This window comes from Camelus dromedarius, chromosome 1, assembly GCF_036321535.1.
Source record: "Camelus dromedarius isolate mCamDro1 chromosome 1, mCamDro1.pat, whole genome shotgun sequence".
Taxonomy (NCBI): Eukaryota; Metazoa; Chordata; class Mammalia; order Artiodactyla; family Camelidae; genus Camelus; species Camelus dromedarius.
The window spans coordinates 112995206-113009153 of record NC_087436.1 but is presented as its reverse complement, the minus strand read 5'-3'; the positions used below and the strand labels follow the sequence as shown (position 1 = coordinate 113009153).

Here is a 13948-nt window from a genome sequence, read left to right as displayed (position 1 = left end):
GAAAGGAGACACGGGGGTCCGTGCGGTACAGGGGACACTTTACTTAACCTTGTCCCCTGGATCTTAACCCTCAGACATGCTCAATCTTGAACAAATAAAAATTCTAGGACCCCCAGATTCCAATCCGTCTACCGCTTTATCTATTTCCCTTCACAGCGAACTTCTGGAAAATATTTACTAATGAATACTTTAAATATAACTTCTGGCAAATACGCTGTCACTACTCCCTCCCCTCCCTTCAGTGTCCAAATCATCAACCATGCTCGTTCCTGCGCCCCCCTCTCCTCTGAGGCTGCTCTCACCGCGGTCCCGGGGAACCTCTGCGTTGCTAAGCGCAAGGGCACATCTAAGTCCCCCAGTGCTTGGCACCGGGCACTGTTCCCACATCTCCACGTCCAGGCACCACCCTCTCCTGGATGTCCTCACCCCTTTCCAGCTGCCCGTCCTTCCCACAGTCCTTTGCCTAATCTCCCTCCTCTGCCCAGCTTCTAAGTGTTCAGAGTTCCTCACAAGTTTGGTTTTTTTTTCTTTTTAAGTCTTTTATTAATCTGCACTTTCTCTGGAGATGAATCCAGTCCTGAGGTTTTAAATACCATTTAGATGCCAGTAGCTCCCAAAGTTTCACCTCTGGGCTGGACCCCCTTCCACACACCAGACCCCGCCTACATCAGGCTTCAGGAAAGTGTTACCCGACTCCCTGCTCACAATTGTCTTTTCTCTTCTGCCATAGCTCTGGCCACAATTGTAATTAAATATTCTTTCATTATTCTTTGCTCCTCTAGCTCATATGTCAAATTTTACTTGCCCAAGTTCTTTTTAGCATTTCTGAGAGACTATTTTGTCAGGCACTAAAAAAGGAAGTAGGAAATATATCAGAAGGGCCTAAGCTGTCATATATCTCAGTAAAATAATTTTATATTGGAGGATTTTTTTTTTGTTTTTTTTTTTTTTTAAGAGGAAGGGGAGTTAGCAGCTGAAGGCATAAGGGAAGAACAGACCATTTGGTAATGACAGATTCCATTTGTGGACCACTTATCAGATGTCAGGCTTGGTTCTAGTATTAACTCTTTCACTCCTCACAACAACCCTGCAAAGTAAATTCTGTTAGCATCCCTAATTTACAGATAAAGCATGGAGAAGTCAAGGAGTTTGTCCAAGACCAGGCAGTAAACCAGAGAACCAGGATTTAAATCTGGGTAGTCGGATTCCAGCATCTGTGCTCTTAACCAGAATGCTTCACTGCTCCTCCATGAAGAGTGTTTCTTATTCCAGATCATTGCTCTCTAGCTTTTCTAAGTTCTTCCAAGAGTCCCAAATCTTGGCTACCCAACCTCTTCCGCCATCTTCCTTTTCCGCAGCCACCAATTGAATGATTAGAAACCTTGACCTCTGTGCGTCTCTGTACCATCCCCATAGACTAAGTCATCACCAGTACAACCTCCAGACTCAGGCCTTCCCCCTGGAGCTGGTGCTGACTCACGAAACTGCCCGCATGGTTTCCTAAGGCACTCTCTTAGTCACTTACCCGCGTGTCTGTCTCCTGGGCTGACTGCAAACTCCCTGAGGACAGAGATATTTATCTTCTAGACACTGCTGAATCCTCTGAAGTGGCACTTGGTACTTGATCACAAAAAAGAAATTATCTAATTAATTAATTGACTGACTAATTAATGGCATATTGGAGCACACCTAGGTTCTGAATTTGGCTATCATTTTTAGAGGGGGCCTAAAGTACGGCCTTGAATAGTTCTCAAACACTTTAAATAATAGAAAGAAAAATGAAAGCATTTTCAAACAATGCCTCTTCAAATCGAAGTCAAAAATATTGTGAATTTAGTTAGCACTGAAAACTCTCCAAGGCATGTAGTAACATTACTTTGTCTCCTAAACATAGAACTTGTGGTTTGTGTCAATACAGGCAGGCTTTAATATGCTTGTTGCCAACTGGGACAGCAACATAAACATTTTCCTGTTTACAATAATTTAGTCCATGAGAACATTTACTGAGTCCTTTATTTGCATAACTTCAAAGGTGGCTGTTTGCTTAAGATTACACAGTATTAATAAGAATTTTAAATGGTAATTTAGTTTAATTGAAGTCAGATTCTCCTAGAGAAAACAAAATCAAGTAAGCTCTCAAAACAGACTGGGATCCTATTGACTTCAAATTTGCATTCACATTTTTGGTTTTCTAGTACTTTAGAAATATTATAGCTATGAAACGAGCTATACAATCATTAATTGTAGCACTATTAGTTTCTCTTTTTAATTTGCAAGCACACCTAAATAACTTTTTAATATATACCCACGTATTATATTTTGTAGGCAAACAAGAAGACTGCGTGATGCTGAACAAGAAAAAGATCGAACATTGCTTAAGACCATCATAAAAGTTTGGAAAGAGATGAAATCCCTTCGAGAGTTCCAGAGGTTCACAAATACACCCCTGAAACTTGTTTTGAGAAGGTAGGCTTTTTTTGAAAACTGTTCTACTGGGTTTTATCATGCACAGGAAAACATACAAAATATAGATGCAAGTTTCAAAATAATTTTTAAAAAAATAATTACAAATGAATAACCATGTAGCCACTCCCCAAGTTAAGAACTAGAGCACTGCCAGTGTCTGAGCAGCCCCATGTCCTCCCCCGCAACTACACTCTCCTCCATCCCGGAAGTAAGCATTCTCTGGACTTCTGTGATCAGTGTTTCCTCGCCTTTATTTATAGCTTTGCCATCTCTGTGTAATCCCTAAAAACATATAGTCTAGATTGCCTGCATCTGACTTGTCCACAAGTGAAAGTATATTGCATGGATGGTTCAGTGAGTTTGTGTGCTTCAGTGAATACACACGTTTCTTGTCTTCAGGACCGTTTGAGATTCATCCACTTTATGGCACATGGCTGTAGTTTATTTTCTTTGCTTTATAATGCTTCATTATATGAATATAACAAAATTTGTCTGCTTTACTGTTGATGGACATTTGAACTGATCCATTTTTCAACAGCACAGAAGTGTTATACACGGCACTTCTGTTGCCGGTGGATGTAACCGGAGTCCAGGTTCTTGTCCCGTCCCAGAAAGATTTCAGAGACAAGACGCAGTGGTGAAGAAAGCAAAGTGGGGATTTATTAAGGGATGGATAGTACACTCTCAAGGGGAGGGAGGGCAGGCTCAGGTGAGCGGCTGCCCTGAGTTTCTTTGGCAAGTTGGTTACATAGAGTGTAAAAAATGAATGGGTGGAATATTCATTAGGGAGGGAGGGTCTGGGGTCACATTCCCTGATTTATCCCAAATCCACCTTCCCAAAGGGAGGAGGGATTCTTGTTCTTATTTAGTCTGGATCAGAAGTGCCCTGATGGGTACTTCCAATCTGCAAGGCTAATTTTATTGAAATAAGGGCATAATGAGCAAAAGGTCATATTCAGACACTGGAGATTCCTGCCTTTTCCCACGTTTCTTTGTCGGCCTCCAGGATACTTGTCACCCAAAAGGTGTGACCGCTTATCAGCCCAGAGGTTCCTGCTTCTCTCTCTGCTCAGGGACCCCTACTGCTTACATGACGCATGGTTTCCTGCATTTGGCCCGGGCCCCTCCTTTCTGCCCAGTTCGTGCCATTTGGCCTGCGTCCCCTTTTTCTGCTCATATGTAGATATCTGCCTGCTCTAACACTTCTAGAGACATGTTTATGCATGTCTTTTAGGGTACACGTATCTATGAAATTCAGAAATACACCTGGAAGTGGAATCATCGAGTCTTGGTGGATACGCTTCTCCAAATACTTACATGCTGATTGCACACACTTTCCCAGGGCGACTGTGCTGACTCGCACTTTGACCAGCGCCCCCTGGGTCCGTGTCAGCCGCGTCACCCACATCCCTGGTCTTGTCTAACATAACATTTTGCCAATCTGATGAACTGTTTTAATCTGTATTTCCCATGCATGAAATGGCCACTTCGAATTCCTCTTTTATGAGGTGTCTGCTGAAGGCTTTTGTCGATTTTTGAACTGAATTGTTTGTCTTTTTATCTCTTCTATAACTTGTGGGAGTTTGGTGTATATCCTGGAGGTTGGACCCCTGTCAGAGACATGTGTTGCAGAAGCTTTTGTGGTTGTCTTTTTAGTAGTTTGCTGTTTTGTTTTGTTTGGTGGAGAGAGGTACTGGGAATTAAATGCAGGACCCCGTGCATGCTAGGCACACACTCTACCACTGAGCTGTACTCTTCCCCATTGTTGCTTTTTGAAGAATAGTAATTCTCAATTTTAAAGAAATAGAAGGTTTTCATCTTTTATGATGGTGCTTCTTGTGTGTTGCTGGAGAATCCTTCCCCTGAGTCAAGCAGATATACTAGTATACTGTCTCCTATAATCTTTATAGTTTTATCTGTCAAATTCATCTTTAATCCGTTTGGATTTGATCTTCACATATGGTGCGAAGAAAGTATGCTTTGAGAGTCTGTATGCTGCCTAACCGGCTAGACTCCGACACGTGATTAAGAGCGCAGTTCTCCCAGCAAAACCGTGCTCTGCAAACTAACTCAAGAGCATCTCTGCTGCGGGTCTGGTCCCTCCCCGTCTGTTTCATCTGAGTAAGCGTGGTGCCCGGACAGCTACCTGAAAGTGCCAAACGCGGGCAGCCATCTGATACTTTGCTTTGAAAACAGTCAGGCTTTAGCCAAAGATAGCCGCAAGTTGTGATCTTCGGGGATTGCAATTATCATAAAACTGAGAAAACATTCTACAGCTTCCAGAACAAATACAAGACTCTATTTTCCGAGGGAGGGGCCTTGCCACCATGGGCTATCTGATCCCAGATGGTGCACCTGCCACTTAGTGTCTGCCCAATTAACAAAAAACATGTAGTATAAAATAACAACAAATTCAAAGAGTCTGCCCACAGAAACCATGGATGTCCCCCAGAAATTCCCGTGTGTTTCGGCTTCCAAATTCCATCTTCCAGGCCACCCCTCCCATCCAGGAGCAGAACATGAATATTTACGAGATTGTTTTCACCTTCCTTACTTAAGTTTAGGATAAACAAAAATTTATAGAAAATTTACCTTTAAAGTCCCCTCTAGGTTGCAAACTTCCTTTTTGTGATACTTCCCATCGCTTCGCCCCATTAAGTAGCTGTCTCCTGAATTCTTGTGGAGGACCTTTTTTTCACACTCTTGATTCATCCAACTACCTTATTATATGGCATAATTTTTTTTCTGCAAAAATATTTAAATTTCAACTAGCTTATTCATGCCTCTGATTAACAAGGAGAAAAACAGATGGTTCCCTATATATCAGAACCTAATTTGGAGGTCAGATTTCCCTCATGTTTATACATTTCACGTGCCACTGTGTTTCCAAAATGATTTCTTCAGAAACCTAGAGATCTTTAAGAGTCTTTGCCTGGGGGGCTGTTAATTGCTAACCCACCAGGTCACACATGTACAGAAGCAAACAATGGTCAGCTCTGGGCACTTGACAAAGTTTCTCTAAAGAAGAGGAGGAACGTCAGGGGCGTAGAGCCTGTGGGCCAGACCACACTGATTGCATTAGGAGATCGGCACAGAGGATGGGTTGGAACACCTCTGACGCTCCAGGTGAGATGTGCTGGGTACCACGCCTGCCCTCTGTACTCCTGGGGAGTCACTCTGCCCATCAACATATAAAAGGCTCTGCAAAGCTCTTTAAAAGCAACAGGAAAACTTCCACATTTGTTCAGCCTCGTGTTGATTTGGCCACAGCACCTTTTTTTGTAGGGCATCTCACAGGACCAACGTTTCTACAGAACACACTGTGGGAGATGCTGCTTTGGGTTGGGCTGAACTCTCCATGGACTGTCAGCAGAATCAACAAAGACAAACTCATATCATCAATCCAAAGTCAAAAAAAGTGGTTTCAAAGACTCAGTAGCGACATAATGAAGTGGTTCCTCAGGGACTTGAAGACTTGACAAAATAACTCCCATGAAACTGCTACCCCTGCAGGCTGAGAATTCAGCGTGTTGGTGTGCCGTCTGAACATTTAACTCAGCGCGGCATTGTTGCTTAGTGGTAAATAGACTGGGCTCGTATTCCAGCTCTTCCACTCACCTACTGTGTGATCTTGGGCAAGTTACTTAACCTCTCTGTGCCGCAGTCGCCTCATGTATAAAATGCTGATGGTAATAGTATCTGCCGCACTGGGCTGTGAGCTAACCTGTGCAAAGCTGTTAGGAGAGCACCTGCCACAGAGCAAGCCCATACAGGTACCTGCTGTTACTATTACTCTATCCCTTAATTTCAAGAAAGAATAAAGGCTCTGTAAATTATTTTACAGGGAGAAAGTTGACCAGAAAGCAGATGAAGAAGCATATGAAGCAGAAATTCAAGCCGAGATAAGGGAATTGTCGGAAGAGCACACAGAAGATTACCAACAGAAGATGGAGGAATACAGAAGCGCGCATCAGCAGTGGAAAGCCTGGAAGAAAGCTCAAGTCTGTAAACGGTCCCTGAGCTTTGAACAGAGCTGCCCCTGGGGACAGAAGGGGATGGGAGGGTGCCCCTTTAGACGGGAGGAGGGAAACTGAGCAGCAGTCTGGGATCCCCTACTGGCTCTGCTCTGTCTCCCTCCTGGCCCCCTCACTAGGGGATGAAAGGATGAGAGAATGCACTTGTTTCAAAAGCCACCCAGCCAGCTGGTACCAGAGCCAGCTCTCTCCTAAGCCAGTTCTCTGTGTCACTCTGTGGCTGAGGGAGCAAACAAGTAACAAGGTAATTACTGCTCAGATATGTGTCAAGCACTGTGCTAAGTATTGTATATGCCTTACCCTATTGGCTGTAGGGTATTGATGCTTCTGGTTTCCCTCAGAAAATTATATAACTTTGTACACATGACCGTGCAAAACGTAACCCAGTGGCAATAAGCAATAGATCAGGGTGAACGTCAGTGTCGGTTGTGCTCACAAGCCTTACTTTAATTTCAGGATATGTCCTTGGTCTTTAGAGCTGATACAAATGATCACTGAATAGCTGACATTTTTAAAACTCTTTCTAGGGGCCAGGCAGTGCGATAAGTGCTTCACAGGCATTACTTCACTTCAACAGCCCTGGGGAAAAAATTTCATGTGGTTGTCCCCACTTTGTAGATGAGAAAACTGAGGCATAGAAAGGTTGAATGGCTTAGCGAGCTGCCTGAGTGCACATGGCTGGTTGAGGTGGAGCTGGGTTTACATTCAGGTCTAGTAGATTCTGAAGACCGTGCTTTTCAAAGAAACGCCAGAATTCCTGTTTGACATAAGGCTGCCTCTTACCCAACAGAGGGCCAAGAAGAAGAAAAAGAAACAAGCAGTTGAGGAACATCCCGATGAGGTGATGGAGGAGCCAGATCCCGGGGAGACTCCTGTGAAACCCCTCCCTCCAGAGCCCACGGATCGGGCTGCCATAGAGCAGCAGGTGAGGGAGAGAGCCGCCCGGAGCTGGAGGAGGCCCGGGGAGCCCACGCTGGTCCCGGAGTTGAGCCTGGCGGGGAGCGTGACGCCCAACGACCAGTGCCCCAGGTGAGCAGATGCTCCGACCTTAAATGAGGTTGACGTGTGACGCACACGCCGTACGGAGCGCATGGTGTCTCCTGACTGATTTGGGATGGTCGGAGAATCCTGCATTCTCTGTAGATATGGATTAGGTTGGACCTTATGAAATTGCGGGTATTTGTCCAGATTTTGGTGATTTCATGTGGTTCACCTACCCATTGCCTCCTCACTGGCCACTCAGGAGCGCAGTACCCGAAGCTGCCTGTAGGAGGTGCTCTGCACAGTGCCTGCCAGAATGGCTTCTGACTTGGAGCCTTTATCTGCAACCTCAGTGCGACTGTTCTGTCTCCTGCTGGCACGTGCGCCCTCCGCGCACAGACACCCAGGGCTCTCCAGCAGCAACACAGGCCAGCTTCTCTCTCTCAGGGCCTTGGAGAGCCTCCCAAAGGGATTGTAGGTATTGTGATTGAGCTAGGCCATCTGAGGCAGTCCTGTCCAGATTTGGTAGAAGTTCATTTCTAGTCATTCATATGTGATGTCTAAGAGCTATCTAGCATATGTAAATCTATACACATAGTAAGTTCATAAACACATGTGTATGTTCATCCTCTTTTTAAAATTTATAATTTAATAAAAATATTTTTATTTTTTATGGTGAAATACATAATTAAAATATTTTTGAATTTCCCATGTATTTCCTCCCTACACACTACAGAGATGGCTCTCAAAGTGTAACCCCAGAAGCAGCAGCGTTAGCAGCGCTGGAGAACGTGTTAGGAATGCAGATCCCCAGGTTCCGCTGAGACCTGCTGGATCAGAAGTCCTAGCGCAGAGGCCAGAAAGCTGTGTTTTCATAAGGTTGCCAGTTGATTCTGACGCATGTGAAAGCGTACTGATATCTATTAATGGAAATCCACTGAAATAATCGATACCACCAGAGCCCAGGCTCAGTGCTCCAGTAACAGAGGCCCTGTCCTGGACACAGGGAACACCTCAGACTGGAATCGTCAGTATTCCACCGTAGAAAGTGAGCCTTCAGCTGAGTCAGCGAGCCTCAGCGATAACTAGGATTCAGGGATTAACTAGGATGTCATTTTAAGGCTCCCATAACCTTCTTGGTTTCAAACTTCTGTTAGCATGCTAGTAACTTACTATTAAAGTGTGGCTTCTTGTGCATTTTCATCTGTCCCCTCAACTTCATAGCATTCAGATGCTATATATCAACTATTCCCCAGCACTCAATTAGCTACTTTTAAGCCACAAATACTATACCATCTAACTAGACTATGTGATTACACGCATGCTTTTTAAAGGGAAAACTTAGGTTTGGCTTGACAGTCTTTTGTGGTGAGTCACATTTTGACCGAGAAGATGTACCTCAGTCTGAAGTTCCTGAGTTTTCACTGGGTTTGGGGACTATAAACCAGGTTACCCCAAGCCAATGATTATAATCCACCCTCTTCATCAGACCGTCAGGTAAGGGGGCCACGCAGCAAAAGGGGGTGTTTTAGGTTTGATTGTAGCATGAAGTTACTGGGAATAAGGCTTAAAACAACTCTGAGTAGAGTGTGTGGGTGTCTTGGAAACTTGTTGAGATTGACGTTAAATGTCTTTCATAGAAAAAAAAAATACTCAAATCATTTGAGCAATGTCATGTCTAGCATGGGTCTAAATTGCAGAGATGTAAACAGTTACAAGAACCACCCAATTTAAGGAGTACAGAATTTCTATTTGGAATGATGAAAATATTCTAGAGAAAGGTAGTGGTGATGGTTGCACAACGCTGTGAATGTGCTTCATCCCACTGGATGGGATGTTTAAAAAAGCTAAAACGATAAACGTTATGTTGTGTATATGTCATCATAATATAAAAAAAAAAAAAGCTACCACCCCCAAAAGCCTGAGTGTGTTTTGGATTTTTATGCTCTAACTTTTTCATTTCCTTAACAAGCTTGAGTTGCTGTTGATTTAAGCAGTAACTGGTGTTTGGGTGGGCATCTCTGCAAATATCTACAATGAAATTAAAGACCACTCTGGAAGGTTTTGATTTTTTTTTAACTTCCTGGCTATAAGAATGATATGCTTGCCAGGATACCTTCTAACTTCTATTGGGGCTCAAATGACTTTTAAAAATAAGGAAAATCTGGGAGGAGGGTATAGCTCAGTGGTAGAGCACATGCTTAGTATGCATGAGGTTGTGGGTTCAATTCCCACTACCTCCATCAAAAAGAACTAAACAAATAATTATCTCCCCCCAAATTAAAAACAAATGGAATCAAAAATAAGGAAGATTTCTTTCTCTCTCACAGCCAGTGAGCAGTGACTCACCATCGGAAAGTGTTCAGAAAAAGCTTAAGTCTTGGGAAAGGAGCCTTGACCCAACTGCTGCAACGTGCTGTTATATTTTTAGGATAAAGTACCCTACACAAACGTAAATCACTGCTAGCCCTTGGAGTCTGGATTCACTCCATTTAACAAATAATGTAATTCTGTTTACGTAAAACGTTCGGAAGCAAACGTAAGGCTTGTTGGAACAAAACTAAGGAGGCTGTAGCACAGTGATGCTTGAGCCACAGTTCTAAATCCCTGTGGCCCTGTCAGTGCCTCTTTTCTCATATCACGGTGTACTATCCTCTCTCCCCACCTCCCCTTTTTTTGGTGGTGGGGGAGGTAGTTAGGTTTACTTATTTATTTACTTTCAGAGGAGGGACTGGGGATTGAACCTGGGACCTTGGGTATGCAAAGCATGTGCTTTACCACTTGAGCTATGACCTCCCCCTTGGATCACAATGTACTGTTGTATTAAGTTCTGCAAGACCCGTGACTGTCTTGGTTCAATGAAAGCTAAAGTGACTGGCAGGGTCTCCGCCTGTGTTCCTTATTCTGTTCGGTGCCTATTTGTCAAACGCTCACTTAGCCTTGGTGCATGAATACTCACCCCACCTGTGGACCGTCTCACTTTGCAGGGGGGAGGTCTTGCGAAGGGAAGACGTCAAGAGGCGCTCGTTGTATTTGAAGGTGATCTTCAACGACAAGGAAGTGTCCAGGACCGACAGTCGGCCGCTCGGGGCAGACTTCCGTGTTCACTTTGGACAGATTTTCAATTTGCAAATAGTCAACTGGCCCGAGAGTTTAACACTGCAGGTACGTATTTTAATTATAGTCATTGTCCTAAGAAGTTTTGGTCATCACAGATGTGAGATGGTTTTAAATCATTCATTGGCTCTGCTGGTGTCCTGATAGGCTCTCAAGGGACACCGGAGGTCAGTTTCCTCCTGGGCGTATCTTAAGGCCTTGGCAGGAGAGATCTGTTACCCACTCACATACCGAAAGTGCTGGCAGAGTAGCTGCCTCGGTGCGCAAGCATATGTCTGTTTGGAGATGAGGTGGGGGCTGGGGGAGGACCGGCGTAGAGGGGTCTCTGATTCATTCATGGGGGAGTTTCAACATTACGCTGTACCAAGACCCTAGCATAATATTCCAGAGAAATCAGTTTCCATAATCACAGCTGGGTATGATGGGGTTGGGAGGTACAGGTGCCAGGATCCCCCCAAATAAATAAAACTCCCTACTAGCCTAAATCCCACTTATTTGTGTCTGTTTTAGTTTCCTAAGGCTGCCATAACCAAGCACCACCAACTTGGTGCCTTAAACAGCAGGCATTTATCTTCTCACGGTTCTGGAGGCCCTGAAGTCTGAAATCAAGGTGTCACTGGGCCATGCTCCCTCCAAAACCTGCAGAGAAGCACCCTTCCTGCCTCTTCAGCTCCTGGTGGCCCCAGGCGTTCCTTGGCTTGTGGTAGCATCACTGCCATCTCTGCCCCATCTCCATCTGGCCTTCCTGTGTCTCTGTGTGTCCTTTTTTGTCTCTTACAAGGACATTCTCAGTGAACTTAGGGACCCCCCCTCACTCATCTCCATTTTTATACCTGGGAAGCCCCGATCTCCAAGTGAGGTCACGTTTTCTAGTTCCCGGTGCACATGAATTTTTAGAGGACACTCTTCAAATCAACAGTGTCTTAGACCTGCTGATCTTATGGTGAAAACTCTCTTAAGATGCTGACAGATTCTCTTCCATGACACTAATAGGCATGCTAATTAGACTTGCAAATACGTGGCGCACGTGCCTCTGTTTGCCGCCCACCACCCACGCAGAAATCACTAATCCTCATCCACCGCTTGTGCAGAAACTTCTCATTCTCATCCACCACCCTTGCTGGAAATGACAACTGATCATGCCTCTTGTCCCCCACTGAGCCTAGATGTAGGTAACTTCAGAGCCCTTCTCACACTGTCGTCCAGGCTGCCACTACCTCGTGATTGTAACTGACATTGTCTGCAGATACAATTACAGCTGTATAATTATTAAAATATTTACACACTTCTCTACTGAATGGCAAATGGTTGCCATCCTGGAGGCCCAAATTGCCACCCTGGCCACATAGACCCCACTTCCAAGACCCTCTGGACCTTCCCACAATGGACCAGTTAAAGGGAGTGTCTGAACAAGGTTAACGCCTCCGGGACCCCGTTCCCTGTATGATTGACAGCTCTTCTGACTGGTTAGCACTGGGCTGTGAGTACTGCTCAACATTTTGAATCTCAACTCCTGTGTAGACCTAGGTAGCTGACCTTCTAAAACTGGTAGAGGAAGTTTGAAACAGGCTAAGATACGGGGCTCCTTTGACAGTAGAAATGCTCAGAACCAAGTTGGGACGCCAGGAAATGGGATGGGGACCGAAAGGGTCAGCCCTGAGCACCCAAAGTCAGCCCCCTGGCATTGGGACTTTCCAGGGACTGAGGCTACTTTGTCCTACCCCTGTCATCCCTGATCTGGAGGTGGTGAGGGCAGAGGGCAACCCTCATAGCAAAGCGCCAGGCATCATGACTCAAGCCAAAGTCCTTTGCGTGCTGGTGACAGCTCTGATATCCACAAAAAGGGAAAATGTTTTCCTTGAAAAACAGAGCTAGGCTTAGTCCAGCCGCTCATATAATTCTTTAAAACCTCATCGAATTTTTAAGAAACGTCTGTGTATGCTAGAACTTGAGAAAAACAGAACTTATTTTGCTGCTCAACTTAATATGGGTGAGAGGAGAAAGCAAGGGCAGTTTGTTAAGGTAAAGAATGGTATGAGAAAAGGGATTGAAGTTCTGCTGAAAAGCCTGAAAATTCCCTCTGAATATCACCCATGAGAAAACGATCTCTATACATTCTTGCATGTTCCTCCCTTGATTTATAACCCTGTGTGGATACAGAGAGTGAAGTGGGGTGACTGTGGCTAAAGCTGAGAGCGGGAGCCGCCTAGCTCTGCACCGGGAAGGGGAGCTGGGACCACCCCCAGGTGGGCAGCGGTGGGCTTACCCGGTACCTGCTCTAGGTGCCAGGTCCACACCGACTGTCCATCCTGTCTCCTCCAGAGGCCCTGCGGTGCCTGACTGCCCGGAGCATGTGGAGGATTCCTCTCCCACTGTCCTTTCAGCCAGGCTGTGTCTGAGGGGCTCTGGGATCCAGCTGACTGCGTTTCATCCCCTCACCTCTCCCTGTGACATGCACCATTATTTGTGTCACTTAACCACCACGCATCATGGACCAAAAGACACAATCCCATTTCAGATATGTTCAAATTAGAAAATCTAGTATTCTCCGTACCACGAACACCTGGCCTTTCTTAGCCAGAGATTCCAACAGTGAGGAGCCGGAGGGTAGGTCTTTCTGTTTGGATGATGAGGGGCTATGGAACATTTAAAATCTGAACACCTTTGGGAGAAAGGTCGCACTCTGCTGGTCCCAAAGCACCCCACTCCCCTCCCCATCACAAACCCTCCTGCCCTGGCCCCGGACACATGCACTTAATCTACAGTTTAAAGTAAGACTTGCTGCACATGGAAAACTGTCCAAATTAAGAATAAAACTTGATGGAGAAAGTAAATGAACACAAACTCCAGAAGCCAGCGCAGGGCGTTCCTATCGTCTGCTCTTAACAGGGAGGGATTGCGGGGGCCCAGGGTGAGTCTCACCCATTGCGCACCACAGAAATGCAATGATTTCAGCTACTCAGAGTTTGCCCCCTCCTTTGAGGTTCATCCTTAACTCCTCCTCCCCTCCTCCCCTGCAGAGGAAGAGCTGACTGAGGAAGACCGAGAGTAACATGAGAAGATAAGACAGGGGTAGAGTGAGGCCAGGGAGCGGCAGCCCAGCACGCAGCAGGTAGGAAGGAGAGGGCGCCCTGGAAGGAGGACCACCCCCTCATGCCCCTCGCCCACTGGAAAGAGTGCAAAGGATGCGAGAGAGGGCCCTGCCCTCCCAGCATGTGCCCAGCCACACCCCTGTTGCTTGCTGAGAGCTCAGACCACCCGGCTGGTCTGCGACACCCTCTCCCGCTCTGGGCAGTTCTCAGTGTCCTGAATTACTATGTAAGGAAAAACATCTTCACGTTGCACTAGTG

The 13948-nt window shown here is 45.5% G+C and overlaps 1 protein-coding gene and 1 non-coding gene across 4 annotated transcripts in view; both read left to right on the top strand.

Annotated features, from left to right (window-relative positions):
- CC2D2A (coiled-coil and C2 domain containing 2A) overlaps positions 1 to 13948 on the top strand; it is a 114351-nt gene that overhangs the window by 49034 nt on the left and 51369 nt on the right. For all 3 annotated transcript variants that reach the window (XM_031437119.2, XM_064487930.1, XM_064487934.1), the window contains 4 exons: positions 2326 to 2466; positions 6311 to 6467; positions 7291 to 7529; positions 10469 to 10646. In XM_031437119.2, coding sequence (XP_031292979.1) covers positions 2326 to 2466; positions 6311 to 6467; positions 7291 to 7529; positions 10469 to 10646 — 715 coding nt within the window. The remainder of the gene's footprint in view (positions 1 to 2325; positions 2467 to 6310; positions 6468 to 7290; positions 7530 to 10468; positions 10647 to 13948) is intronic.
- On the top strand, positions 9652 to 9724 carry TRNAT-AGU (transfer RNA threonine (anticodon AGU)). Its single transcript has one exon. It is a non-coding gene; the product is annotated as a tRNA-Thr (tRNA).